Genomic DNA, 27,615 nt, shown 5'->3' with positions numbered 1-27,615 from the left:
AACATCAAGAGGAAGGGCCAACCATGTTCGCCCATCCTATGGTCACACGGTTCCTAAAGGGGCTGGTAAACTTGTACCCCCCTCAGAAACCGCTATCTCCGTCATGGAGTTTGGACTTGGTCCTCCACACGCTGTCGAGACCACCCTTTGAACCATTGGCCACGGTACCCCTCCGGCTACTTACCCTGAAAACAACCTTCCTTCTCGCCATCACGTCAGCCTGCAGGGTGAGCGAACTCGCAGCAGTACTGGCAACACCACCCTGCACAGTATTTTCAAAAGAAGCGATGATCTTACAATTACACCCGGCTTTCCTTCCAAAGGTTTCCTCAGAGTTCCACATTAACGAACCAATAGTATTACCCTCATTTTATCCTAAGCCTCACAGCTCTAACAAAGAGGCGCGGCTGCACCTGCTAGATGTAAGGAGGGCGTTGGTCTTTTACATAGACAGAACTAAGCCCTTCCGGAAAACGGACAGACGCCTGGTGTCTCTCGCACCCAGGTCAAAAGGGGAAGGCCTATCCTCACAAAGAATTTCAAATCACATCGTATCCTGCATCAGACTGTGTTACAAGCTGAGTAAGACCCCTCTGCTAGTTCCGCCCAGGGCTCACTCCACCAGAGCGATGGCAACATCGACGGCCTTCTTCAAAGGCATCGCGTTAAAAGACATCTGCAGAGCGTCGACTTGGTCATCTTACGACACCTTTGCCAAGCATTATGCCATGTACTGGGTGTTCGATGAGGATACACGCCTATCAACAGCAGTCCTATCAAGGGCAAGCTGCACATAAGAGGACACCCACCTCCCTAATTGGGGTCACTGCTGGGTAGTCACCTACTGTGGAGCACCCACGGGGACCACTCAAAGAAGAAAGAGAAGTTACTCACCTGTGTAGTAATGATGGTTCTTCGAGATGTGTCCCCGTGGGTGCTCCACTACCCGCCCGTCCTCCCTGCTTCGGAGCTCTGTTTTCATGTTTTTCAGAAGCATCTGGGGCGGTTGGTCAAGGAACCGGCGGGGACCGGATCGCGCATGTGACCGAAGGTGCGCGAAGGACCAGCGCGCATCGGCGCATGCGTGACCCGACAGAGGCTGCTAGGAATTTTCCGATCTGTGGCGCCGGGCGAGCCCGACACCTACTGTGGAGCACCCACGGGGACACGTCTTGAAGAACCTTCGTTACTACACAGGTGAGGAACTTCTCTATGTCCAGGGTCCTCCCCCGGCTGTGGATTACAAGGCCCTAGTGAGAGCCTGTCTTTTCTGCTCGCTGTGATCTTGCTCTCAAAGGAGTGTCAGAGTTAGCCATGTTAGTCTACTTCAGCAAAAACAACAAGAAGTCCTGTGCCACCTTAAAGACGAAATAATTTATTGGGGCATAAGCTTTTGTGGGCTCCTTTTTTTGCTCTGAAACAGTGTCAGGAGGTGGCTCCTGCAGCAATCAAGGAGAGAATCTCAGGAGCCCTCTTCTTAGGGCCACAATTAACATCTTGCTGATATATTAAAGCATCAGATCATCTTTGCCCCACTGTTGTGGGTGGTTCTGTTCGTTACAGGGAAAGAAATCCTGCTGCTGTGGGTACCCTGAAGGGGTGCACAGGCATAGTCAAAGGGTTGTCCCATCCTCTGACACTAATTGGCAAAGAAGTCAGTCAGTCCCTTGTAGACTTCCTGAGATTGCTATGCCCACACCCTTGTTTATTACCAGAAGATTTACCTTGTGTAGCATGGGCTGAGGCTGGGGCTGGGGTTGGGCGGGTTCAGTATGCAGGCTGCCCAAGGTGACAAGACTTGGGGACAGAGACACAGACAAACTCTCTCTTTCTGTATGTGTCTATGTAAAGAGGGGCTCGTACTCAGTTGACTCCCTGCCACCCCACCCCACCCCACCCCAGCCAATCCTGTGGCTGGAGCTGCCTGGGTGCCGATACTCAGTACCGGCAAGTACCCTCACAAAAAGAGCAGCAGCCTTTCTCTCTACCACTTCTGCCTGCTGCCCAAACGCCCTTATAGCGCCCCCCTGTGGTCATTGTACAGTATAACAGACCCTAGTAGCAGAGCCCTGCCTTTCCATTTCATGAGATGCAATCACATTCCATTGGCCTGGTGCAACCAAGCCCTGTTACCCTGGGTTTAAGTTACCGTAAGAGGAAGCTGCATACCAACTTGGCGTGCTCCTAGCTCTTACCATGTAGAAGGAGTTTTTTGAACAAGCAGAATAGCTGGATGGACGGACAGTCTCAAATATACAGTAGATTTGTATTACCAGAGCGCCTAGGATCAGATCCTGTTGTGCTAGGCACTGTACAGCCACAGAACAAAGCGGCAATCCCTGTCCCAAAGAACTTACAATCTCAGTACATGACAAGAGGGAACAGATGGAGACAGACACATGGGGGGAGTACAAGGAAATAATGAGGAAACATTGGTCAGCCTGATAAGCAGTGGCCTCTGCACACCAGCAGCCAAGTTATCTGTGGGCATCATAAAGTAAATTTTGGTCTGGAATGCCTTAAGAGGCTGAGATAAGAGTCGCCCTGGCTGCCAAAGGGGAAGTCCCTGGAGTGTACGTGAGCAGGTTCACCGCTGCTGCGTGGATATAAAAAGGAACAAAAAAAAAGTCAGTGGTTAGTGGGGGATAACTTTAACTTTGTCATAAAAATGAAAGTCTGACAATGAATGTATATGGCCCTGTAACAGAGCCAATCCCTCCTCAGTACTGTAAGTAAAAATAAATCCATGTCTTGTGCCCTATGAGCAAACAAATTAGATCAAAACATACACCACCACCTACGTAGTGATAGCTTAGCTCCATTAGTCTTACACTTCCTACAGCAGACAGCCTATTTAACCACATCACAGCTAAAAATAGGGCATCCTGTGACTTGGCTGCACAAGCAGAACAACTGATCTTTTAAAGGCACATTTCAGAGTATTTCAACTCCCTCACTCCACATTCCAATCTTTGGTTTCCACCTAACCTGATGAAATCTCACAGGAGAGTGCGCTCAAGAATTTCTGGTGCGATCTTAACACAAACCACCACAAATCTCTTCAGAAAACTTATTCGCACAAAAACTTGCAGCCCTGTATGCAGACTCTGGAGCTAGGTGAGCATCATAGTCCAAACCATGAATTTTTTGAGGTTCAAACCATAAGCAAGAAAGAAACCATGCATAGACAACACAGCATTTACCTCTAAATTATTTCCTACAGGGAAAAAATGGATTAAAAAACAAAACCAAAGCCTAACAACAAACTAAGCTGCTATTGAGCCTTCACTGAAGTTTCACACTAACCATACTACAGTTTAAATACAAAACACAAAGACCTTTTCCAAATATACAATCAGTGCTTGCAATCGTGCAATGCTAGAAGCTGGGAGACAAACACTTTGGAAATCCAATGATTGATTTTTGGAATCAATATGGCAAGAGAAGTTGAAACATTGAGATTTTTCTAGTTAAGTAAATCAAATGCAAAGTACATTAAATACTTCCTCAATCTACTAGCACTGATAAGGCAACAAAGAAGAGAGACAGAAAACAAAAACAAGTCCCAAACAATTATAACAAAAATAATCTTGTGAACTACGCCTGAATCAGAATGGGACAGAAATGGGACACAGATTTATTACATTAAACTTCTCCCCATATCAAGCACTGTAAGATCTATGCGGCTCACAGATACTTGACAAATCAATTCTAGAAAAAAAAAAGCAGTCAAGTAGCACTTTAAAGACTAACAAAATAATTTATTAGGTGAGCTTTCGTGGGACAGACCCATTGCTTCAGACCACAGACATGGGTCTGTCCCACGAAAGCTCACCTAATAAATTATTTTGTTAGTCTTTAAAGTGCTACTTGACTGCTTTTTTGTTTTGATAGTATATAGACTAGCACGGCTTTCTCTCTGTTACTAACCAATTCTCAAAACTTTTGTCATGCCTGCGAACTTATTGAGGCTAGCCACAAAAATCATCTGACCTTAGTTGCATCACCCTTAATGTCCATGAGAAGGAGAATTTCTTTGTTCTGTGTGTTTCCTTTCTATCTTGTTATGGGAAATCTTGGGCATGTGAACAGCAATGTCATGTTTGCCAAAGAGGTTAAGATCACTGGGGTTGGACAGCAGCCAGCCTTGTTCACCCCCCGCCCCCGAACTCTGATCTAACAGCTGCTTATTCTGCTTTTTGCATCCTTCAGAGACCCTCTCCCACACACAGATTTCAGTGCAGGACTCAGACTACACAGGAACTCTTCTGCACAATATTTCATTTGTGCTGTGCTGTTGAAGCATAAGACACTTCTCAAAAGGCCCTTCTCAGTCTATGAGTAAATCCTACTTAGTCTGTTGTGGGGGTTTGGTTTAACTCAGCCACATGATCAGAGTCAGGTGATGGAATTGGGCACAAAATCTTAAAAAAAAGGACAGTTAGCTGTAAGAGTTTGAAAGCTGCTCTCACTTGGTGAGGACTTGTGACTCCCTTGAAAAATGGTTGTACATCCCAGGTCTCTGCTTCGGAGTTTAGCTGCAGCTTGTCTGATGGGTGAGTAATTACTTTTAAAATGTGACATTTGTTCTTTTTGGTCTAGAAGGTTATGGTTCTAAGGATAACAATGGGGCTTTGCATTTTCACATAGTTATTGATTTTGGAAGCACAGTATAACAACAGGGAAAAAGATGAAGAGTCAGAGGAAAGAAAAACAAGCTGCAAATACATGATTAAAAGTATTTGGGCTTGTAATTGGATACAAATATATACAGCAACACTCACTGCTGCAATGGGCCTGAAAAACAAATATGGCTGAACCCACGCGCAGCTAAGTTTAAAATACTTTGGAAGAAAAACATTTAAAAGTTGAGCTGAATCCTGAATATTCTGCAGCCCTTTGCTTGCAGAATTGCAAAAAAAGGCCATGTAAATGTATTAGATTGGAAAATTAATTAGATTAGATTAGATAATGACCCTTGCAGCTCCAAGGTCCTCAGAATAATCAGTCTTTCTGCAAAACAAAGCACAGACACTGAACCTACTGCAAGGAGTTTTACATACCTATCTCTCTGTTACAACAGATGATATGCTATAGGCCAAATATCACTGAGATACACAGCTCTCGCTGAGTTCAATGAGGACTGCGTTCATGTATCTGAGGGCAGGATTTGTCCCTCTGTTTAGTCTATAGAGATTTAGATTGGGTTTTGGTGTTTTTGCCATTGGGATTCCAAGAACATTGTATGCTTTACAACATGCGTCATATTTATTAGGATTACCATATTTTAATCATATTCTCGACTGTCCAGTTACAAACCAACTGAATTCCCATGAGAATGGTGTTGTTTTCACTCTCCAACCCCAGCTGTCCCAGCTGTGATTGCAGCTCCACTGTACAAATGCATAGTCCAGGGGTGGCCAGCCCACAGCCCTGGAGCCACATTCATTGCTCAAAGAGTTGCATGTGAATCACTGGCTTATTCTGAAATCAAGAAATTACATTTCTAGTACATACTTCAGCAATATTTCAAGCACAGCGTTTGGCCTTGGAGTTGCTATTTCGGGATACATTTGTATCCCAAAATAGCAACAATAGTCTAGCTATAGCGCAGGACAGCAGTTCCCGAACTCTTTCCGGTCGTGGAACACTTGGATGTCATTGTGCTCTTTGTGGAACACTTTTATCTTTTTTACATCATCGTGCTTGCTATGAGGAACACTAGTAGTGGAGAAGATTTCATAATAATGTTAATTAAATTATTGTGCAGTAAACACAACTCAACAAGTAATAATGAAACCAGACATTAACAAAACAAATATAGCAGGGATGGCAGATAAAACACCCCAAAATGTATTTGTTTTCCATGAGAATGGGGAAGTGACCCCCCATTACTCAGTTTCAGTGGTGGAACACTTGGCCACAGCTTGCAGAATACCAGTGTTCTGCCAGAACATAGTTTGGGAACTGCCGGCCTAGGAGACTAAGTACACAAAACTGCAGTTCGTCTGCTCAGCAAAATGGGCTACTGCAGGCACATCAAGCCTGTTCTCTCTCTCTCTGTCTAAATTGGCTTCCCTGAGAACATTTGCTCAACTCTGAAAATTTACCCTTATCTTCAGAGCATCCCTGGCCTGGGATATCTAAAAAGATCACCTAGTGCACCAGGATGAAGTCTGTGGTTGACAGCTTGACTGCTTAGGCACAATGGAACTTTTTGGTCCAGAGGTTCTCAAAACTGGTAGTTGGGAACCTAAGGTGAGGTTATTACAAGGGGGTTCATGAGCTATCTGCTCCCACCCCAAGCCCCATTTTGCATCCGACACTTATAATGGTGTTAAATATATATATAAAAGGTTTTTAATGGTGGGGGGGTGTCACACTCAGAGGCGTGTTATGTGAAAGGGCTTTTCAGTACAAAAGTGTGAGAAGTAATGTTCAAGAATAAAGATAAAGCTCATCTGTACAGGAGACATAACTTTCACAGGAGGCCATCCAAGTTTGTAATGATCTTCCCCGGGAACCAAGGTCTGTCTGCCTTCTCCAAGACCTGCCCTTCTCCAATATAAACAGCCAGTAGTGCATACATTGAAACAAAACACTGCTCTGAATATACATTTCTTCCCCTGGAGAGATGATGGCAGAGCGAACGAAGCACGTAAGATACAGATGTCAGGCACGTCAATTTATGAACTAGCGGAAGGCACTCAGATACCCCGGGGATGAGAGTAATATAAGAATAAAATGGAATGGACCACAGTGGAAGTCCATATAGTTCCTCAGTGTCTCCAGCAGTGGGCACTGCCATCTGCTTTGGAGGCAGGTGTAAGAGCCCTGCAGGACGCAGATGGGGAGTATCAACCTCCATTAACTATTAGAGATCAGGATGATATTTAGAGATCGACATGAACCTTGAAACACGAAGTTCAATACCACTTCAAGATGTGTTATTACAATTGTGGGTGTTGCTATTCATATAAATATCCAAACATATTCTGAATCCTATGTTCTTGGCCTATTTCCTGTAGCAATGAGTTCCAGTCTGTCTATGCACTTTGCAACAAATATTTATCAGTTTTGAATTCGTCGCTTGTTAATTAATTGAATTAATGTTATAAGATGAGGGGTGATAGTGTTCTAGAGAAGGTAAAACAGTCTTTCTAATTATTATACAGGTTGAACCTCTCTAGCCCAGCACACTCTAGTCCAGCAATATCTGTGGGTCCAGCATGATTTTAGTTAATTGCATGCCCACTTATCATGGGTGTGACCACGTTTCCCATGGTCCCAGGGCTGGTGACTTTAAACAGTGTTCTGTGCTGGTATTTTGCTATAATTTGCCCCTAAATGTCTTCTCAGCGCCCAGTAAGCAGGAGAAGTGCTGGTAAAGTTGCTAGACAACATTGATCTCTCATAGTCCGGCAAATTCTCTAGTTTGGCACTGGTCTGGTCCCAAGAGTGTTGGACTAGAGAGGTTCAATCTGTTATACTTTTATTTAGCTTGGATCTCTATGCATCATTCCCTGAGCATAACAGAGAATATGTTTCCAAGCATCAGAAAAAATGGTGAATTTGGGTTAACTACTAGACAAATAAATCTCCACTGGGTTGTCTCTCCAAACAAAGAACACTAACTTAACCAATAACAATAACTTTTTCTCTCTTAGGTATTGTTGTTGGACAGATGACCACAGCCCCGGTCTCTATGGGATCACCACTGGTATCAGCTGGTGTGTCATCAGCAGCTCCAAATGCAACCACTGTTAGGGTCTCAACGGTAGCAACTACAGCTGTGACAGAAACAGCTGAAGTGCTGTCAGGCACTACAACCCCCATGGAAACTACAGGGCTGCCACCTGCCACAACAGTACCTGTTGAGGTTTTGTCCACCACCCCAGCTGTGACAACAGAGACCACTATTTGGGTTTCTCCTGGACCAACCTCAGCTGTGACACGGGTTGCCCCCAGTGGCACAGCATCTACCAGCATGCTGGCTACTGCTCCCAGCGTGACAGCATCTGTTGAGGTTCCATCAGCCACTACATTCGTAAGCACCGGGGAGCCCACAAATTGCAGTGTGGTGAACAGGACAGCCTGTGCAGCTTGTTCACCGGGAACATTTCCCAGCAATGGTATGATTCAAGTCATTTCCCTCCCTCCTGCAGCCTTCTTGTCTATAGAGGTGATTACAAAAGGGATGACAGCTGGGGCGGGGGTGATTTTTTTTTTTTCATTGTTGTAACAGAGTCGAGCCAGCAGACCACGCTGGGAAGGGGGAAAGGCAGCTCAGGACACCGCTGGAGCTTGGGAAAGAAGGGAAACAGCTGATTAAGCATACAGGTGAAAGCAACAGAGAGGGGCTGCAATTAAATAATGAGGGACAGCTGATCTCCCAGCCAGTAGCCCACATGCTGGCAGGGCTTGTAAAAGCCTTTGCAGTCAGGGAAGGATGGAGAGAGTGAGGGGGAGGGGAGGAGATGGGAAGCAGTGGAGAGTGAGAGAGGGAGAGATGAGGCAGATAGGGAGTATTTGTAAAAGGGAGTTGGGGGAAGGGAGTAGCTCCATGGCAGACTGCCTGCCTGATTGTGGCTATGGGGAAAACTGACTCTCTGGCCTAGGAAAGCAGAGATGGGTGCAGCCTAAATCCTCCAGCCAAAGAGAGAGGCATGAGACCCTGGCAAGATGTGGACGTACCTCGCCACACATGCCACAGAGAAGGACTCAGACTCTTTTTTTCCCCTCTTTTCTAATGTCAGAATATCAGGCCTCGCCACCCTGGAAGACTGCAGGCCTTATCCAGGAAGTGGTAGGATTACACTCTAAAGATACGATGCAGGTGAAGCAGCTAATTGAGAGAGGAAGGGATGCTAAGTAGGGTAGATGGGAACCAGAAGAATTCGTCTTAAACAATTGAAAAGAAATCTCCAACGAAGACCCTGCATTCCTGCCCCATCAGATAAATCCTGAGAGAGAGAGAGCTCCCAGTCCACCTCTGTCACACAAGACAACCTCAGCAATGAGACTTGACATTTCTGATTTTCTACAGTAAAAACCATCAAGTAAGAAAAATAACCCTTTCCACACCTCCTGCACGCACTTTACAAAAAGCCAAAAAGGGCATCCTGCTTCTTCCTTTCTTTCCCCCGTTGCAGGTCACCGTCACACTCCCCCGTTTTAGGCAATAAGGATGAACTAAAAAAGCTCAGATGACTATGAAGCCCAGAAACAGATTAAATGTTTCCATTAACCAGTTATGGGGAACATCAGCTCCATCCCTACACAATGCTCTATTCCAATGCTTAAAGCATGCAGCTCTTCTTAAGGAATCATGCTCCACAATTTAAAAATCAATAGCCAGGAAATTCTCCTTCTTACCACCTGTGTCCAACTTACAATGTTCACTACAGCAGATTAGGAGCTCAGTTAAACAAATACCATCATTTGCTGGCTTTTTAAATATAAAATAAACTGACTAATGTTAGGATTGATAATAAAACACATATCAGCAAAGAGGGAAATAACCAGCTCTCATGCTTTGAGCCATAACAGTCCTTGCAGAGGTTAAGAACCAATTCCCAACATCACCACTTGCAACTTTGCACGTCTGCTACAGTCTTTTCCTTCTCACATGCTTTATTGCAAAATAGCAGCATTGGCGTCTGCTAGGAGAAGAATAATAGATTTGTTGGACCAAGAGCTGTCACAGCAAATCCTACATAATTATTCTATGTAGATTAAACTGGATTTGTAGAGTTAAGACTAAGGGAGTAAGACGTGGGAACAGTAAATTAAGCACACTCTGCTTAAGACAGAACTCTCTTCCTTGGCATTTCCTGCATCAGTTTTGTTTCCTGCCAAATTTATATTAATCAAAAGATCAAAAAAAAGGGATCGATAATAAGACAAAAGATATCATACTTCCCCTATATAAAACTATGGTACGCCCACATCTCGAGTACTGCGTGCAGATGTGGTCTCCTCACCTCAAAAAAGATATATTGGCATTAGAAAAGGTTCAGAAAAGGGCGACTAAGATGATTAGGGGCTTGGAAAGGGTCCCATATGGGGAGAGGCTAGAGAGACTGGGACTTTTCAGTTTGGAAAAAAGGCGATTGAGGGGCGATATGATAGAGGTATATAAAATCATGAATGGTGTGGAGAAAGTGAATATAGAAAAATTATTTACCTTTTCCCATAATACAAGAACTAGGGGACACCAAATGAAATTGATGGGTAGTAGGTTCAAAACTAATAAAAGGAAATTTTTCTTCACACAGCGCACAGTCAACCTGTGGAACTCCTTGCCCGAGGAGGCTGTGAAGGCCAGGACTCTATTAGGGTTTGAAAAAGAGCTTGATAAATTTTTGCAGGTTAGGTCCATAAATGGCTATTAGCCAGGGATAAAGTATGGTGCCCTAGCCTTCATAACAAGGGCAGGAGATGGATGGCAGGAGATAAATCACTTGATCATTGTCTTCTGTTCTCCTTCTCTGGGGCACCTGGCATTGGCCACCGTCGGCAGATGGGATGCTGGGCTTGATGGACCTTTGGTCTGACCCAGTATGGCCATTCTTATGTTCTTATGTTCTTATGTTAAAAGTAATTTTTAAATATTTTGGACTGAGGTTGAAGGAAAACTCCCTGATCTCTCAAATTAAAAATAGTCCCGTTACCTGCAAAGATTCCACAATGAGACAACAAGGTTGACACTGGTGCTCGTGCTCATCTGCACAGATTCAGCTACTCTGGGGATTATTAAAATCTTTTGCTTTTCTCTCCTTCAGTGTCCTGCAGACAAAATTTTGACATTTTTGTCTGAGGCCTCAGACAAAGATATTTTTACATGCCCTATATTGATGTGCATTTTAAAAGCTGGTGTTTCACATTTGGATACAAATGTCATGTTCAAAAAAGTTTATTTTGCTTTAGAGACGTTGAGCTGTTTCTGCTGCTCAAAGGGCTTCTGTGCTGACCCTATTGACTGCATATCCTGTCCAGTGGGTCACTATCAGCCTCTAGCTGGACAACTGTCATGCCTGCTTTGCCCACAAGGATATTACACTAAGTAAGTGCGTAGGCCACTGTTATTTTTGATAGGCAATTGTGTATTTATTCTCTCTCACTACAGCTACAGTACTTTGTTTGTACATGCACCTAGCTCAATGGATCCTTGTCTTGTTTCCCCCTGAAGCACTAATGAAATGAACATGATTAATAACTTCCTGGAATACAGACTCTCCTTTGCTGCTCCTTTTAGGCTTTGCGGTTTCCCAGCAGTAGAAAATGCAGGATTTTACTTACCCAGCTAAGGGTGGCAGCCAAGACAGGTGTGGGTTTTTTTTGGTTCAGCTCTTCCACAAACTTCCTACTGGGTAACTCAATGAAATCTTGTACTCTGTGTCTGCATCTCAGTTTTCCCTTCTGTTAACAGGGAGATACTATTTCACTGTCTCAATGAGGGGGTGTAAGGTTTAATTCATTAATGACTGCAAGATGTTATGGTGACTATCAAAATGCCTACAAATCCATATCTTGGCCCAAGAAACTAGTCCTTGCAGATTGTCCAGACTTCGTAGCTTCAGTGGGAGTCTTGGTCGCAGCTGTAATTTGTCCAGCCTCATCTGCTTCATTTCATGTCTCCTGGGCTGTGTCTATACTACAAAAATAACTTCAAAGTTGAGCATCTACACACACCCTACTTCAAAGGCAAACTTTGAAGTAGGGCATTACTCCATTCCTGGGAATGGAGTAAGGACTTTGAAGTTGGGCTCCCTACTTCAAAGTTAACTTTAAAGTAAGGGAAAATGTGTGCAGACTCTCTGTTGGCTACTGCAAAGTAGTGTCTAACTTCAAAGTTAGTTCCTAGTGTAGACACACCCCTATAGAAATTATGTCTGTGCCCTGTGTGTATGGTCAGTTCTGACCAAACATTGGTGTGTGCAGATATTTAATTTGAAAGAATGTATTGTCCATTTGCCCGTTAGATATATAAAAAACACACAAAGGCACCCTAATAGCTGCAGAATGCATTGGTGTACTTTTATAAGCAGTCCTGTCACTGGATGCCAAAAGCTTCAGCTGCTTGTGGTTCAGAAGCTAATTCTTCTTTCATGCCAGTTTCTGTAACCCGCCAGGTTGTTGGAGGGCTCTGCAGTAGCTTGCACTTTCAGAGATGTTAAGAAACCTTTAGCCAAGTGGATGATGAAAAGCCAAGCTACATTCTTACAATTAAACTATTAGAATGGCCACAACTGGACTCCTGAGTGAGAGATTATTGGGGTTTCTCAGCTTTGACAATGATGCCTTAACAAGGGTCTGAGTTCAAGAATAAATGCATCTGCCATTGAAGCTATGTCTCCTATTTTTTTTTCTTTACTACAGCCTCAAGTTGGAGGCAGCTGCTAATCTACTGCAATGTGAACCAGTATTCAGTGCGTCTTTTCCCCAACCAGTTATGCAATGAATTCTGTAGGGACTCAGAATCAGTAACAACATGATAGATCTGATCAGAGTGCAAGGTCCAAGGTAGCATTAATTACCACTGGTAATAGGGGGAGGGAAAAATAGCTCTGGGGACAGTGAAGCGAGGGATCAAACTGAGGGGGAAACACTTCTTTTAGAAAAGTGATATGATTTAGATCTGCCTGTTAGAAATGCAGGAGCCACAGCATGCACCCCTTCACTGCCAAAAAGAGCTAACATATTTCATTACCACCCCCAGCTCCAACGCAGGTATCATTTAGGCTGTATGACCAAGGTTTTTAAAACTGGATACCCCAAGTTGAGCTCCAAATCCTTGTTAAGGCTATTACTCAAGCATTTCCCATAAAAAACAGTGGCAGATACTGGGTGATCTGCACCTGTGAAAACCAGTCTCTCACGTACTTCTGTGTGGACTTAGGCTCCTAGCTTTAGTCACTCAGCTTTTCAAATCTTGGCCTAAATTCCTTGAGGATGAGACTTTGGAATCTTGTGCCCCCCAGCATATCGAGCTGCAAAGCTTGCAGGCGCTGCATGAAATGCATAAGCAACCTCGTATTAATTTATATAGGAACTTTTTGGTTTGATTGAATGTTTCAAGCTCAGGTTAGTTATAGTTGGTTTTTACCCCCCAGAACTGCCTCACTTTCATTGAGCTATTTCTGTGTTTCCTAAAGATGCATAAGATAAGCAAACAAATAGGTCTAGCAGGTTCAGAAACCTTTTAAGCAGCTGAAGTTTCTTCTCATACAAAATACATAGAACTGAACTAACTCTGTTCAACTCTTTTTAGTTCAATGAAAAGCACTGCATGCCTGCCTTGTCAGCCTGGCTCTTATTCCAATGTGTCCGGGGCATCAGCTTGCAGTCCATGTGGAAAAGGTAACGCTTTGACTCTTTGTATTCACCTCAAAGGTGTGTTGTGATGCCAGAATGCACAAGATTTTTCTTGTATCTGATCACAGTAACAGATTACTTACAAGAAAAATAGCATTGAGTAATAGGATTTTTTTTCCCGGACCAAAAAAATCCCAGAACTATGGCTTGCTTTTAATTCCTTTTCTTGGCTGTTCTCATACAGTTTTCTAATCTGACAAAAAAATTACAGTCCAACCATGCATAGCACTTTGTTCTTGTGCGTAACAAAATAGGTATAAGCTCCCCCTCACGCCGGCACTACCCTCAATAACCTTCCTCAAGGGGGGTCTCTCTTCAGGTCCACCTCTTTTTCTTAAGAGAGGCGGACAAGTGTTCATCAGTGCCAGGTAGAGTTAAGTTCCTGCTACTGCAGGTGACTGGGTGAGATGCACACTTGTCTTCCCTGAATCCAGGCAAAACATCCTCTCTGCAGCTCTTGTTTGGGAAGGTAGGACAGCAATTGCACATCCTTAAGATGTTGCATGTAGCCTAGACACAAAACTGCACTTTTGTCAAGTCTTTCACCTTCGCTCAATTTGATGTAAAATGGGGGTGTAACGCTCCTCCATCCAACAGCCGCAACTCCACAAGGCCTAACCATGAGGGAGGGGACACAGTGTCACTTTGCATTTCCTGAGCTTTTTAAGTCTTATTCCAGTAAACGCTTTGATATTTGGCATCCATGGGACTGGGAAGTTGCTGGATGATCAAATATTCTAGATAATTGAGAGTATTTGCGCTGGGTGGGAGAGCAGAGGGTCCTGCCGGCTGCCCTCAGATGCAGCATGGACAGATGCATGGCAGCCCTGAGGGGCTGCCCCTCTCCACTGACCCAGGGGGCAGGGCATTACTTTCTCCTTCTGTGCACAAACCCCAGCCCTGACCCTGCTTTTCCGTGCTCCTGCCCGGTGTCCACTGACCAGATCTGCCCGGCTGTGAGTCATGCGGGTTATTCGAGTGTGCCAGTTAATCAAATAGCGGTTTAACAAGAGTTTACTGTACTAGCATTAAGTCAAAGTGGAATGTCTGAGACTTCTAGATGCCAGGCTCATATTGCAAGGTTATTATGGTGTCCGCTGTGCTCATGCCTTTTTAAAAAGTTATCAGAACAACCCTTTTCCCAGAATTAGTCAGGAGAACACAGAACAAGGTTTTACACATCCTTGGTGGGCCTCGTCTTAACTCTATAACCTTGATAATGGAGTGGTGACCTTACAGTAGCTCAGAGAAGATTTTTCTGTTTCTTTAGGGTATTTCAGCTTCCAGCAAAATTCAGTAGCCTGCCTGCCATGTCCACTTGGATTGTTTTGCAAGTAAGAAATACAAATATGACTTTACGGGGTTTGGGAAAGGATGGTACGTTTCTTTTATTTGTAACCCCTCTGCCAAGTGCAGCCAACATCAACCAGAGCTAGGGTCGATATCTAGGGTTCCTTTTTAACACTACAGCGCAGAACTGGCTAGAGCTTGCACCCAGTAACCTGGGGAGAAGAAAATCACTTACCGTTCCTGGGTGCCTGTGAGGCAACACGGCCCCGCCTGCAAGCACAGAGTCTGAGTGTAGAAACTTTTAATGAAAAAATGGAAATCACTCAACAGTAATATTAAACTCACTGGATAACTAAGGTATTAAGAGGGCAGCAGATAAACTTGTCTGTGCAATCAGGAGAGGAATTCTGGATGGAGAGGAAATTGAAAATTCACTGTCAAAAATTCCATTCCTCTGCAGGCAGGCAGGGAGAGACAGAAAATAGTGATGAACTGGCAAATGCTGGCCCTTTGTTTTAAGAAAGCTGGTGCATTTGGTGATGAACTCTATCTGTGATGAGCTTGGATGCTAAGAAGGTATCAGAACTGATTAGTGTTCTGTGAAGGTTTCATATCTGCCTAGCTGCTCCCCTTCAGTACTGTCCGTGTGCTGTACTCCTGTTAGTTGGGATTTGCACTGGTGTAGCTTAACTCAGCTACAGGGATCTGCACTGAACGTTTGTACCAGTTCAGCCAGTTAGCTAAAATCCTAACAGACGTAGGCCTCAGTGCTTAATTTATGGCCACAAGGGGAAATAAAGCAGCATTAACATCAAAATAGTTTAGACCTATTCAGCTTTTGCTCACTGTCATACTTATTTTACATGCTGTATCTGGTGATTCACTTAGAGTTCAGCTATGGCTGTGTCTTCTATTGCCTCTTCTCTCCAAAGCACTACCAACTGCAGGAAGTGTACAATTTGTCCTGTTGGAGAAGAAGCCCTTAGAGAAGCATCTGAAGAATGTGTACCTTGTCTGCCAGGTAATTAATTAATTAGAGGGGAAGTGAAGCTGATATTCCAGCTACAAACAAACTTTATTTAAAGGATAAAACTTGAAGAAATGCTTTAGGCTGATTTTTACTAGCAAAAGGGCCAGCAGCTGGCCCCTGTTCTCAGAAACAAGTACTGAAATAGGTTAACCAGCTATTATTAGCAGAAGGCACCATTTCATCAGGATTGCAGAAGAGATCTTGCGACTTTTATTTCTACCATGCTAGCAGGTAAACTGTTTTAAGCACCAATAATCATGATCTTGGCTGGGAATGATGGTCAGCAATGGGTACATTCATTAGTATATCCAAGGATGATTACAATGGAAAACACTACTTACTCCCAGGGGAATTCTATATTAAAAAATAAAAGTTCTGTGCAAAACACATACATTTCTGCAAAATTGTGCATATTTTGTAAGTCAAAACAACACAATACAATCACCCTAAATTCAACTATTTTGGGAGACATCCCTCTTAATTTACAATTCCCAGAGGTTCTCAATGATAAGTGACTCCCCCCACCTCCCCATTTTCTTTTTTTCTCCTTCCTTCTTCTTTCTCCCCACACCCTACCAATCGCTGCTTCATAGTTCCCTGATTTCGCATTTCTGCTCCAGAAATCTGATGAAGTGGGTCTTACCCATGAAAGCTCATCACCTAATAAATATAACTGGTAGCCTTTAAGGTGCTAGAGGACTGCTTGCTTCATTTCGATAATGTAGTTCAAAATACCAGTTAGCAAGTATGTTTGTAGCAACACAGAGCAGAAAAATAAAGGTTCAACACATGGTTTTTGACAAATAGATTCCCTAACTGGGCATATTGATGTGGAACTCTGAGTAATTCATTTAAGCTGCAATGCAGACATTTTTCTGGTGCCCCAGAGTCAGTGGAAAGGCTTGGGAGAGTCGGGGTTAATGTAGGAGCTGACGGAGAAGGAAGAGTCCTGGGAGTGATCCAGGAGGGTCATTGGATATGGATGGGAAAAGTTTGGAACAGGCTTTTCTTATTTTTTTGTGGGGGGTGGGAGTGGAGGGGAGAGGGAGGCTGAGGAAAGGGGATTAGTAGGGAGCTGGGGAGCGTCCTCCATGCAGACCCTTACCTGACCTCTACTCACTTCCATTCCATCAGGCACATCTGCCCCGTCCTTGTATAGCTGTGCAACCTCACTGCCACCTGTGACCCTGTACCCCCTTCCCATTCAGTACCTGTCCCAATGCTTTCACCCCGCTAGCCTGAGCCCCAGTCTGTTCCTCCACTAGCCCTTCTGAATCCCAATGTGACCACCCCTCAGGAACCCCTGTGCCCCGCTATCCCTCCCCCGCGCCCACTGTGAGCAATGCAGCCTCTTCACCATCCCTCTTCACGAGCTGGATGACCTCTCTTCTGGTGTCACAAACTTTGGTAGACAAAAATTGTAAATGCGGCGCCTCGCCAACGCAGAAATCTATGTTGGACTGAGAAGAAAGATATTTGCAGTAAACATGAATTCTGCATATGCACAGTGGCAGAGAATTCCCCGAGTATTCTACAGTAGGCCAGGCTCTGGCTTACATTACATTGTCCAGCACAGAGCTCTGCTCCTCTAGAGCGAGACGAGGTGTCATTCCTAACTGACACAACAAAAAGGCCCTAATATAGACTTACCAGCAAAACTGTGCTTCTGCCTGTATAACTTTTTTGCTTTGCAGAAGGGATTAAACTATACAGGCAAAAGCACAGGCACTATGCACTGCATCCATTAGAGCAACGAAGGGTCCTGTGGCACCTTATAGACTAACAGACAAGTTTTGAGCATGAGCTTTCGTGAGCACAGACTCACTTCATCAGATGCTGTTCATGGAAGTCTGCAGGTCCAGGTATAAATAAGCCAGAGCAAGGCTGGGGAACAAGGCTCTGGCTTATTTATGCCTGGCCTTGCAGATTTCCATGACCAGCATTTGGTGAAGTGAGTCTGTGCTCACGAAAGCTCATGCTCTAAACTTTTCTGTTAGTCTATAAGGTGCCACAGGACCCTTCATTGCTGTTACAGATCCAGACTAACACAGCTACCCCTCCAATACTTGCATCCATTATGAGTTTTGCTGAGATAATACTCCTGTGCCAGTCAGTACTCCCTTCTGTAGCCCTGCTTAAGGCTAGCACATGCACAAGCAGTGCCGGGGAAGCTCATGAAGGGGAAAATTGAGGAAATGTGATTTCTAGCCTGCATTCAAACTGTCTTGTATAAACACTGACACAGCATTATGCTACAGCTCCATGGATAGCAGCAGGGCTAAAAGACACCAGGAAGTTCCATTGTGAAGTCGCAGTTTTTAAATATACTAGGCATATTAAAGATTTTCAAAGGCAGCAAACAGTATTTAAGGCTTATAGTTGCTATGAACATATGAACATCAACAAATTAAAAAAACCCAACACTTTTAATTTTAAACAGCTACAAACTTTCAATCTGATAGGGGAGATGGAGTCAAACCATAGTCCTAGATGAATACCTCCGAACTTTGGATCCCACTTAGAATTTTGCAGCTTGTGCCAATTATTGGTTTTGAAGTATGTGAAAATTCAGAATGGTATTTCCTGGTTTCCAACTGAACTGACGACTCAAGCTTATTCCATTTGCCAAGTTTAACAATGCAGGCTTCCTCCCTCTTCCCCAAGCCCACATGTTCTGTTAGTTTTCTCTGTTCATTTGCATAAATCAATTCAGGGTCAACATTCTGGTTTGTGCATTAAACATTTTCAACAATTTTTCTCTCCCACTCTGTTAAAGTACAGGTCAATCATACGCTGAAGCCAAAAGCCCCGAAGTCCAGTCCTACACCTCATGATGTGCTTTTGATTTGTAGGTACGTATAAAGGCCCCAGTGACAGCAAATGTGAGGTCTGCAATGGAGGAGAATACCAGTTACAAAGAGGAAAGGGGAGCTGTGACAAATGCCCAGAAAATCATTATTGTCCTGTAAGTCTCTCTAAGCTGCAGCAATGGTCTGTCTTACCAAATGTAGCTGATCAATTACAACCTGGAAACATTTCAATTAACACTATCTTCATTCAGTCCTCCTCTTTGTAGGGTTCTTTTAGCTTTTTTGGTTGTTTTTTTTCCATAAAATGTAAATACAACCATGTCAGAAAGGAGTAGTCACATATGTTAGCCAGCCTTAGAGACATGTACCCATCCCTGCTCCACAGATCAGATGAAGCTTGCACTGATCCTTCACTTTTACGGAAGGCTAGAGAATGGGGAGTGCCCCATTAACTGTATTACTTGAAACATAGGAGTGACTATGTAAGGCTTTTTGCTGTCCATCTTACAAGTAATGGTTCTATCCTGTGCGTAAGTCTAAACAAACAACCTTAAGTTACCCACTCGGCACGTGCTGTAAACGTCAAACTTGTCTATACTACAAATTCTTCGTTGCCATACTGGTTCCAGAGCCCCGTAGTGGATACACAGAAAGAGCCAACTGCGCTTTTCCTGGCAGAGCTGCAACCGTTTCCCTAACTGACATTAGCTAAGCCAAGAGAAGCAGCCTTCTTTTGATACATTTTTGCCAACACAGCTAGGTCTGCTCTGGCATGTGGCTTTTCACACTTGTAACCAACGTAGCTGGGCTGTCAACAAGCCTTAAACACTGAATATCACTTTAATGAATTAATAAAAAGACTCATGTTGGCAGCCCTACTTTACCAGCAGCACCATCCTTCAAAGCCATGTCAGTCTCCAGCTCCCTTACCTCCTGCATCCCACTCCCACACTGCCTTATTCAGATCACTCTTTAAAAAACTCCTCTTTTCCATGATGCTTGGAAGATGTCAGTCAGTAGCTGCTTTAAGTAAATTTCTCCCTTAAACAGATACGTTCCTCTCTCCTGTTTCTCTTAGCTGTGAAGTTTTTCATGGCAGGGACACTCTTAAATGTCCTGCATCGTGTAGAGCACAGTATCAGTGCTTAACAAATATAGCCATTTTACCTGTCTCATGAAAGTACCTGTTTTGTACTTTTATTGTTTGTATCTATTTGTATTTATATGTTCACTTCCTTAGAGCCCAGATGTAAACCCAATTCTGTGTCCTCCGAATGCCTTCTGCCCAGCTGGGAGCACTCAACCACAGTATTGTATGGAAACATTTCTTTATAAGGCAGGAAACTCTTGTGAACTGGCTCCTCTAACCATTGTATTACTAGCCATTTCCTCAGCGGGTGAGTAGCATTTACTCTGCTATAGGAATATATTCCACTTTTACATGGGCAAATTGAGTTAACTTCTTGTTTAAACAAAGCAGGTATTTCTGACTAGGTTTCTGATATCTCCATTTCTAGCATGGGTTCTCTTCGTTTGGCCACTGAGCGTCCTTGCAGTTTTGTTTTCAGAACAATTAATTTTTGGTGGCTTAATTATATGCTTCCTAGGATTCTCCAGACTATTTTCATTAGATTTGTTAATATCCCTAAAATATTGTCCAAAAGCTGATAGTCCAGTGTGAGAAAAGTATGACAAAATAGCTTTTGTGATTAGTCAGACCTCTAGTCACTACTTGCCTCGTCAAGGGTATAACGTGGGGGTTATGCCATGTTGATGCTCTAAAGCTCTTACATATCAGCATGTTTCTGAAGTAGCCCAAGGATGCTGCCTGTACTCCAGCGGAGGGGGCCATAATAATCAGAGGGAGATGCAACCCCTGATACAGTGTGTTTCTACAAGCTGTGATCCCCTTAGAAATTCCATGATAAGATTGCTTGGCCTTTCAACAAGCCAGATACAGCCACAGAGATGAGGAGACAGACCAAATGCCTCATCCAGTTCTGGTAACAGCAGAAAGCTTAGGCAATGAACATAACTTGTGGCAAGTGTGACTTGAGGAAGAACTCTGGTTCTTCACTCAACTACTCTCATGAAACTAAGAAAACGACTTTAGGGATGAAGTTAGAGTGCAGTCTCAGAACTGAATGGTCCCAATGAAAGGCTGTGTAGGGTTATCCTGCTGTAAGGGTTTGGAGCTCACTGATTCTGTGTGGAAGTGACTACCCAAGGACAACTGTGAGGCTAAGATGATTACTGTGTGCAGACCCGGTTGGGAAGTTTTCGATAAAACTCAAATCAAAACTTGTGGCCTTTGAGCCTCAGTACACTTGGTGAGTAACACAAATTACGATCTTTGTTCATGATCTAACTCCTTCATAGGGAGGCCTGATACTTAGAGCCATGATGCATCGTCGCCAAGGCCATAGATCGGGTTCCTCCCTGCTGTCATGTGGAAGTTTTGAAGGAGAAAGTGTCATTGTCAATCACCAGTCAAAAGAGTTCTGAAGGATTTTATAAAGGGTTTGATGAAATTTAGCCAAAGCTGGGAACTGGCAGGTGAGACGGGTAGCAGATTCTGTCTTGCTGCCGGGGGCAATAAGAGAACTTTTGGAGGGCGACAACCACTCTGCCCTTTATGTCCTCATGAAGCCAGGGATCCAGCCATTTAAAAAAGTCTGATTTTGTGCATGAGGCACATATGTGCCTACAGTAGGATCCACATGGAGACATTCACAGACACAGCAGTCACTGCCCTGCCCAGTTTTCCAAACTCTACAGGATTATTTTGTCCCCCATTTCAGGAGCCACCTGATAGGGTGGATCTACCAGCTTCCTTCCAAACCCCAAACGTTCTAAACTTTGTGCACCCCACCAGACCCGATCTCAGACCTAAAATAGCACCTGTCACTATCCTCTTAGGGCTGGTGGAACAGAATGACCCATTTTTCACTGAAGAAGAGGAAGAAGCATAGCTTCCATGACTGGCCAAGCTTTTCTTGCTCTTTTCCCCTCCCTCCTTTTCTTCTTCCCCTCCTCCAAAACCTCTCAGCCTCCAAGAAGAAAGGAGAGAGCTTTGGTTGCTTCTTGGAGCAGATCTCTTCTTCCGAAGGAAGTAGGGATGTGGTGAAGGCAGCCAGTCAGTTGGGCTTTTGCCTGGCCAAGCCACAAAATCATTTGAAGCCTGGAGCCTCTCCTCCTTGTGGCTCCTTGCCGTGCTTGTTCAAGAAGGGATCAAAATTGCATTTCAAGAGTCGAAAGCTCTGTATGGCCCAAAATTGTTTGAAGGTATCAGTTAAAGGAGGTACCTGGCAGGAAAACATTTAAAAAGAGGCTTTTGTCAAAATCTGTTCAATTTTGACTCGATCTGCTCCCACTCTTGGGCTTTTCCACCAGAAATGCTTTTGAATAAAGCTATTGAACACTGCTTAGGTTAATTCTCGTATTTCAAATGAAGCATAGCCTGAATGAGGCTAAATAGAAAAACACCAAATTCACACGATCAGAGAATATTTCATAAAGGTTCATAGGCCTAATTAAAAGCTGATGTAAATTCACCTATTTACTTACGAACTTGCATTTTCTCACTCAGAATCTAAACGGTGGACATCTTTCTGCCCTACGGGGGCATGTTGGTGCATCAGCAGAGGAACAAATATGCAATTAAGTTGAGTTTTCTAGTGTGATTCTGCCAAAAAGCAGCTAAAAACGGCGTTGCAGAGCTTGGTATCTGCCAATTATTTCCACATCCAGCATATTTTTTTTCTGACAATCTTGCAGTCTTAGCTAGAATCAGGTTCCCCCCGCCCCCTGTGCCTATTATGTAATCATAGGAATTCTGAAGACCAAACTAATTTTTCAGCCAAGTCTTTCAATAAATGTGTACAGGTATAACTGATTCACACAAAAAATTCTGGTGATGCGTGATAAATAGAATCCTGCCTTCTTTTTACTAGCAAACAAGAACCATTAACAGGAGTGAAGGAGCAGCCAACTTAATTTTGTCGTGCAAGAATGACCATGTGACTGCAGAGACAGAAAGAGAAGAGTTGAATAAGATTTTTATAATGTTACCTTCCATAAGATGCACATTCAAAGTTGTGTTTTGAGAATTGAAATAATACTGACCCAAAATGATTTTGCACAAATGTAAATGAAAATAAATCCTTAGGTTGCCAGAGTGTGCGATTGCTTTATCAATGAATCTCAGAATAAAAAACCCTCTGAATTTTTCCTCCCCACCCTTGAAAATAACTTTCATTCTTCTTTTTCCAGGTGGAGTCCTTCTTGTGTCTTTAATAATTCTGAAACAAAGGCAAGCAAATGGCAAGAAAACTTTAAATGCTCCATTAATATCAAAAGGAACAAGACCACACACAACCTATGGTGTGACTGGGTACACAGAACCAGTATACGCCGGCTGGTAGCTTGCTAGGATTGTACAGAACTCTGAAAATCTCAAGCATTTTCTGTTTCTTTTCTCATGCCCAGTGATCTGACAGATGTTTATTTAGGACTGTGTGGGCAGAATATAGATAAATTAATCCAGAATGGTTTGTTTGTATCACCAAAATATGTAATTGTCATCATGAGTGAAGAAAAATGAAACATATAAAGTGATTTGACTTGTGCAGATCTGGCTTAATTCAATAATAGGGGCATCCTTACACATTCTCACTTCCCACACCTCAGGATTAAAAAATGATGTGTTGTGGAAATCCTCTCAGTTTGGTAGTATTATATACCAGGGCCTCTCTGCAGTATGCTAGTTATTCCCATCATTGAAGGACTTAACACAAACATAATGCCTCTTAAGAACATACAGAATCTCTCTGAGGCAGAGAAAGCTGCTTGATCCCAGATTCACCCTGCAAAACCTGAGAGGGGTTATTTGTAGAGAAATTGGTGAGTAATCATGGAAAAATACCTCTCCTGTGTTTGCTGCCGGTCCCCAGAGGAACTATCTGCAGAAGCTGCCAACTATTACGGAACTGCAGCATTAGTCACCCGAACAGTCATTTTTTCCTTCCTGGCAGTCAGCTCTACCTGCCACTTAGACCCACACAGCCACCAAACTCCATGTGGCACTGGTGAGCAGGGGCAACAAAATGTATGTTTACCCTGCAAAAACAGACCCATGGCAGCAAACTCCACAGCCCATGTCAACCAACTTGGGCTCACAGCATGCACCCTCAGCCTCCAGCCCAAACCTGAGTATCTGCAGCTAAGAGAGTGAATCTGAGTGAGTCTGACCTGTGCTCAGACTCACGGTTCTATACATATCTCAAGGTGAAAATACAGATAAGAGGACAGGAGCAAAAGAGAAAAGAGACCCCTGTACAAAAAAAGGTTGGGAAACGCTGCTGTAATTGAAAGCAGCTTTCTACATATCTGTCATAGGACTAACCAGAACTGTACAGGTATTACTAGAATCCCTATAAAAAAGTCATGGCCTCATCAGTGATGATTCATCAGTCATTACACATGCAGTGCTTAACTTGCTCTGTCCCAAATTGTACAGAAAACTTCAGCCACTGCTAACAACCATCATTCCTTTAATCTGTCAATCCTGACAACCCACGGCTCCCTCTAAAGAAGCTCAGTTGATGCATGCCTTCCATTGAAGTGACTTTTAAAAAGTAACTGTGTAAGTAATTTTTTTCTGTGTCAGTATGAGGTGAAGAAAGCCTAGCCCTGCTGAAGTAAAGCTTCCATTGACTTCAGGGGGACCAGGATATCAACCTTGGTGTAATACCACCATTCTTTGTGCATTTTAGTCATTTTCTACTACGATGGAATTCAGACACAGTTAGGCCACTTCTGTGCAGGCCCCTTCCTCTGTAAGGGGCATGGTGGTAATGAGCAGACGAGAAGATGCTAATGATGCATGGATGTAAATTTTCCACACCTCATTAGCCTATGGCCCCGTGATTTAGAGTCTGGAAAAAGCTCTTCCGGACACCGGAATAACCATGTCGACGTGCAGCCTCAAAATTTTGAGGAAGAGAGGGCTTCCTTTCAGGGGATCCCTGCAGGTGTCTCTCTATACGGCTACTATGGAGTCCGGAAGAGCTTCTTCCGGACTCCAAATCACATGGCCATATGCTAGTGAGGTGTGGAAAATTTACATCTGTACCTCATTAGCATCTTCTAGGCTGCTCATTACCATGCCCCCTTCCTATGCATAGAAGTGGTCTTAGAGAGCTGATAGTTGTCTTGTAAAAATCCGAGGGAATGGATAGAACAGCCTTGGTGGGAAGTTACTGCTCTCCTGTTGTGTTACAAATGTGAACTTAGTCAGTCCTAAATACATTAAGCACTAGAAAGAGGGAAATGGTACCTGGATCCAGTTAATAGGCACCCTTTATAAAGAAGTAGCAATTATTCCAGACTATGATACAGAAAGCACCAGGGCTTGTAGTTTAACATTCTTACCTCTTGCACTGGGGATGGAATCTGCCTTCATTAAGCATTGTTTTACTCAAGCTTTGCAGAGGTGCAGGCATTTATCAGAAGCCACTCCTTCAGAGCAGAGGCTTTATCCTGGATAGTCTCTTATAGTGAAGTTTTTAATTTTTCCAAATGATGTGTGTATACAGAAATTGCTTACATCTTCTCATGTATTGCTGTTCTGTCACCTCAGAATACCAGGTGCTCCTTTCTGTATATATCGTTTTTACAGAAATTTGCTGTGTATTGCACACATTTAAAAAAAAACAACCCTGCTGCGGTATGAAAGATCTACAAAAAACATAATATTCTATCTGACTACAAAAGGTAAAAAAGTTATGCAACAGGCTATCAGGGATACAACATAAATGAACGAAAGAAATCTCCCAACTTAAGTCACAAGAATTAGGGCTGACAAGGAGTAACATCTTGTAATGGACCAGTTTCTGTTGGTGAATGAGACAAGCTTTCAAGCTTACACCAAGCTCTCGGTCAGGTCTGTGTAAGCTTGAAAACCTCTCAACAACAGGAGTTGGTACAACCACAGGTATTACTTCACTCACCTTGTGTGTCTACTCTTCTGGGACCAACACAACTACACCACTGTGTACTGAAATTAACACTTTCAGCTAAGCCCAGGACAAGTTAGCTCCACCTCCTTACTGAGTATGAAGTCGCATAGCAGAATACAGACCACCTAAATGGCTGGAGGAACCAACAGGCACTATCTTAAGTCCAACAGCAACATTAGGCCAATGGCAGCTCAGCACATTCTCCCATATCTGCATTAGTTTCTATGCATCCTTGTCCCCAGGCATTTTCCTACTCTGGACCCAGCCCTGTCTCATTCCAAGTAACCTGGCTGTGACTCTCAACCCAGATCCCCTATTTCAGCTGTGCTCTTTGGCTCTGGCCTCTCACTCCAGCTCTGGTTCTATTTTTGGCTACCAACTCCTGCTCTAACCACTACGAGTAACTCCTATCCCAACCAGTAGAGATTGTCAGAAACCAGACTGTGGGTGGTAATGTGTGTTACTTTTAATAATACAAAGTTTAAAAAAAAATTGTGGTCTGAATTTGTAAGTTGATTACATCCTGCTAACCATCTCAGTTTTCAATCAATGAACAGGCTTTACTTGCGGTATAGCTCACAAGAGTAAGAGCTTGATTCTATCTTAGGTGGTCCTCCTCTCCTATATAATCAGAGAACAAATGTGGCAGTGAACAGCTGTAAGAACCTTCATGCTGCCTAAGAAAGAGTCATGAAGCATACCAGACTCATTGCCAAATGACTCAAGTATACAGGAAGGAACTGCAGAACTTTCAGTAAATTAGGGCTGGACAGTTCCCTGTTGGGTGCAAACAATCCAGCTTGTTGAGATTCAAGTTTAGTCAAGGAGTGATTTGCCCTGGGTCAAGGTCTCTCTACAGGAGTCTTAGCCGGTATGTGCATGCACACTGTGGAGAGGAGGTGGGCGCAACCTGTGGATCAAGCTGAGTTCTTCACTCTGGCAGTGAAGATTCACATAACGACTAGCTGGGATAGAGAACCCTTTTGCAGCTCCTGCAGTCTGAGGAGAGGCTGTTTTGGCTTTTAATGTGCTTCCCCTGAGAAAGTGGGGGAAAGGAATTACAGCGAATAGACGAGTGGTAGATCAGGTTGGTGCAGTATGAATGAGATTGTAAGCTTACTTACTGGGTCAAAGACCTGGGTTTATATTAGGGCTGTCAAGCGATTAAAAAATTAATTGTGATTAATTGCAACTTAAAAATTAATTGTGATTAATCGTCTGTTAAATAACAGTTTTGCCCAGTGTGCACAGGATTTCCTATAGGTGCTCCATTCATACAAGTGATGAAACATGCTACTCCAGGGGGGAGAGGATCGAAAAGACATCAGGATGCATGTTTCTGTTTTGGCCAATTTACTTGTCTCTCTTTCTAGGGCCTCCTGGGTCATCTGCTTCTCTTTCCAAACATGCAGTCTCCAGCAGCTGGTGCACAAATGTCTCATTTTCCCTTCCAGTTACTCAATCAAGGGGTCTACTGGCTCTGCCCCAGGCTGCAGCTGGGGGGATAAGGAAGGGATGTTGTGCCCTGCATAGGCTCGCTCCTGGGCACTTCCACCTCTATAAAGCCAACTCCCTTGCACCTTTCCCCCCCCGTTTGAAGCAGGGCACACAGTGGTTCCCCCTCCTCTACAGGAGGAGGGAGAAGAGCTGCCAAAGCTGTGAGCCAGAGCTCTCCTGCAGCCACCAGGATGGACCATGTGGCCAGCAGCTCTTGGGGGTGCTGGTGCTGCAGGACTGAAGATGTGCTGAGTGGTGGGCTGGTGGCCCACTGCCCACCTTGGGCAAACATCCAGGAGCAGGCACAAGGCACACTGTAGGGGTGGGCACTGGCTGCGTGCCAGGGTCCAAGCTCTGTGCAGAGGTCTCCCAAACTCTTCTGCTGCTGATGAGAGCAGAGGCTAGAGGGGAGGGGGTAAAATCAACCAATGGTGTGGCGGCAGTGCGAGAGGTCAGGGGCAGGGAGTGGCTGAGGTCAATGAGTGCAGCTGCCTGCTGCTGCAGCAGTAAGCTGTGGAAGCCTGGTAGGGCAGTGTGGGGCAAAGCGGGGCAGTACAGCTGCCTTCCCCACATAGAATCCCCTGTATTACCT

The 27,615-nt window shown here is 43.9% G+C and overlaps 1 protein-coding gene across 1 annotated transcript; it reads left to right on the top strand.

Annotated features, from left to right (window-relative positions):
- The first annotated feature begins 4,358 nt into the window (after positions 1–4,358).
- Positions 4,359–23,130, top strand: LOC142011959 (uncharacterized). Its single transcript, XM_074991701.1, has 9 exons — positions 4,359–4,556; positions 7,668–8,132; positions 10,930–11,065; positions 13,274–13,362; positions 14,648–14,711; positions 15,600–15,688; positions 18,550–18,662; positions 19,748–19,904; positions 22,780–23,130. Exons 1-9 carry the CDS (start codon positions 4,502–4,504, stop codon positions 22,929–22,931), a joined length of 1,320 nt encoding a protein of 439 aa, XP_074847802.1. The 5' UTR covers positions 4,359–4,501; the 3' UTR covers positions 22,932–23,130.
- The last annotated feature ends 4,485 nt before the right edge of the window (positions 23,131–27,615 follow it).

This window comes from Carettochelys insculpta, chromosome 4 (genome assembly GCF_033958435.1).
Source record: "Carettochelys insculpta isolate YL-2023 chromosome 4, ASM3395843v1, whole genome shotgun sequence".
NCBI lineage: Eukaryota > Metazoa > Chordata > Testudines > Carettochelyidae > Carettochelys > Carettochelys insculpta.
Note: the sequence above shows the minus strand (reverse complement) of the source record. Positions and strands in the feature narration are given on the sequence as shown.

Coding starts and splice junctions, on each gene's coding strand:
- LOC142011959 (XM_074991701.1), top strand. CDS start 4,502: ATGGTTGTACATCCCAGGTCTCTGCTTCGGAGTTTAGCTGCAGCTTGT. Junction 14,712..15,599: donor CCACTTGGATTGTTTTGCAA/GTAAGAAATACA, acceptor TTCTCTCCAAAG/CACTACCAACTGCAGGAAGT. Junction 15,689..18,549: donor ATGTGTACCTTGTCTGCCAG/GTAATTAATTAA, acceptor TTTGATTTGTAG/GTACGTATAAAGGCCCCAGT.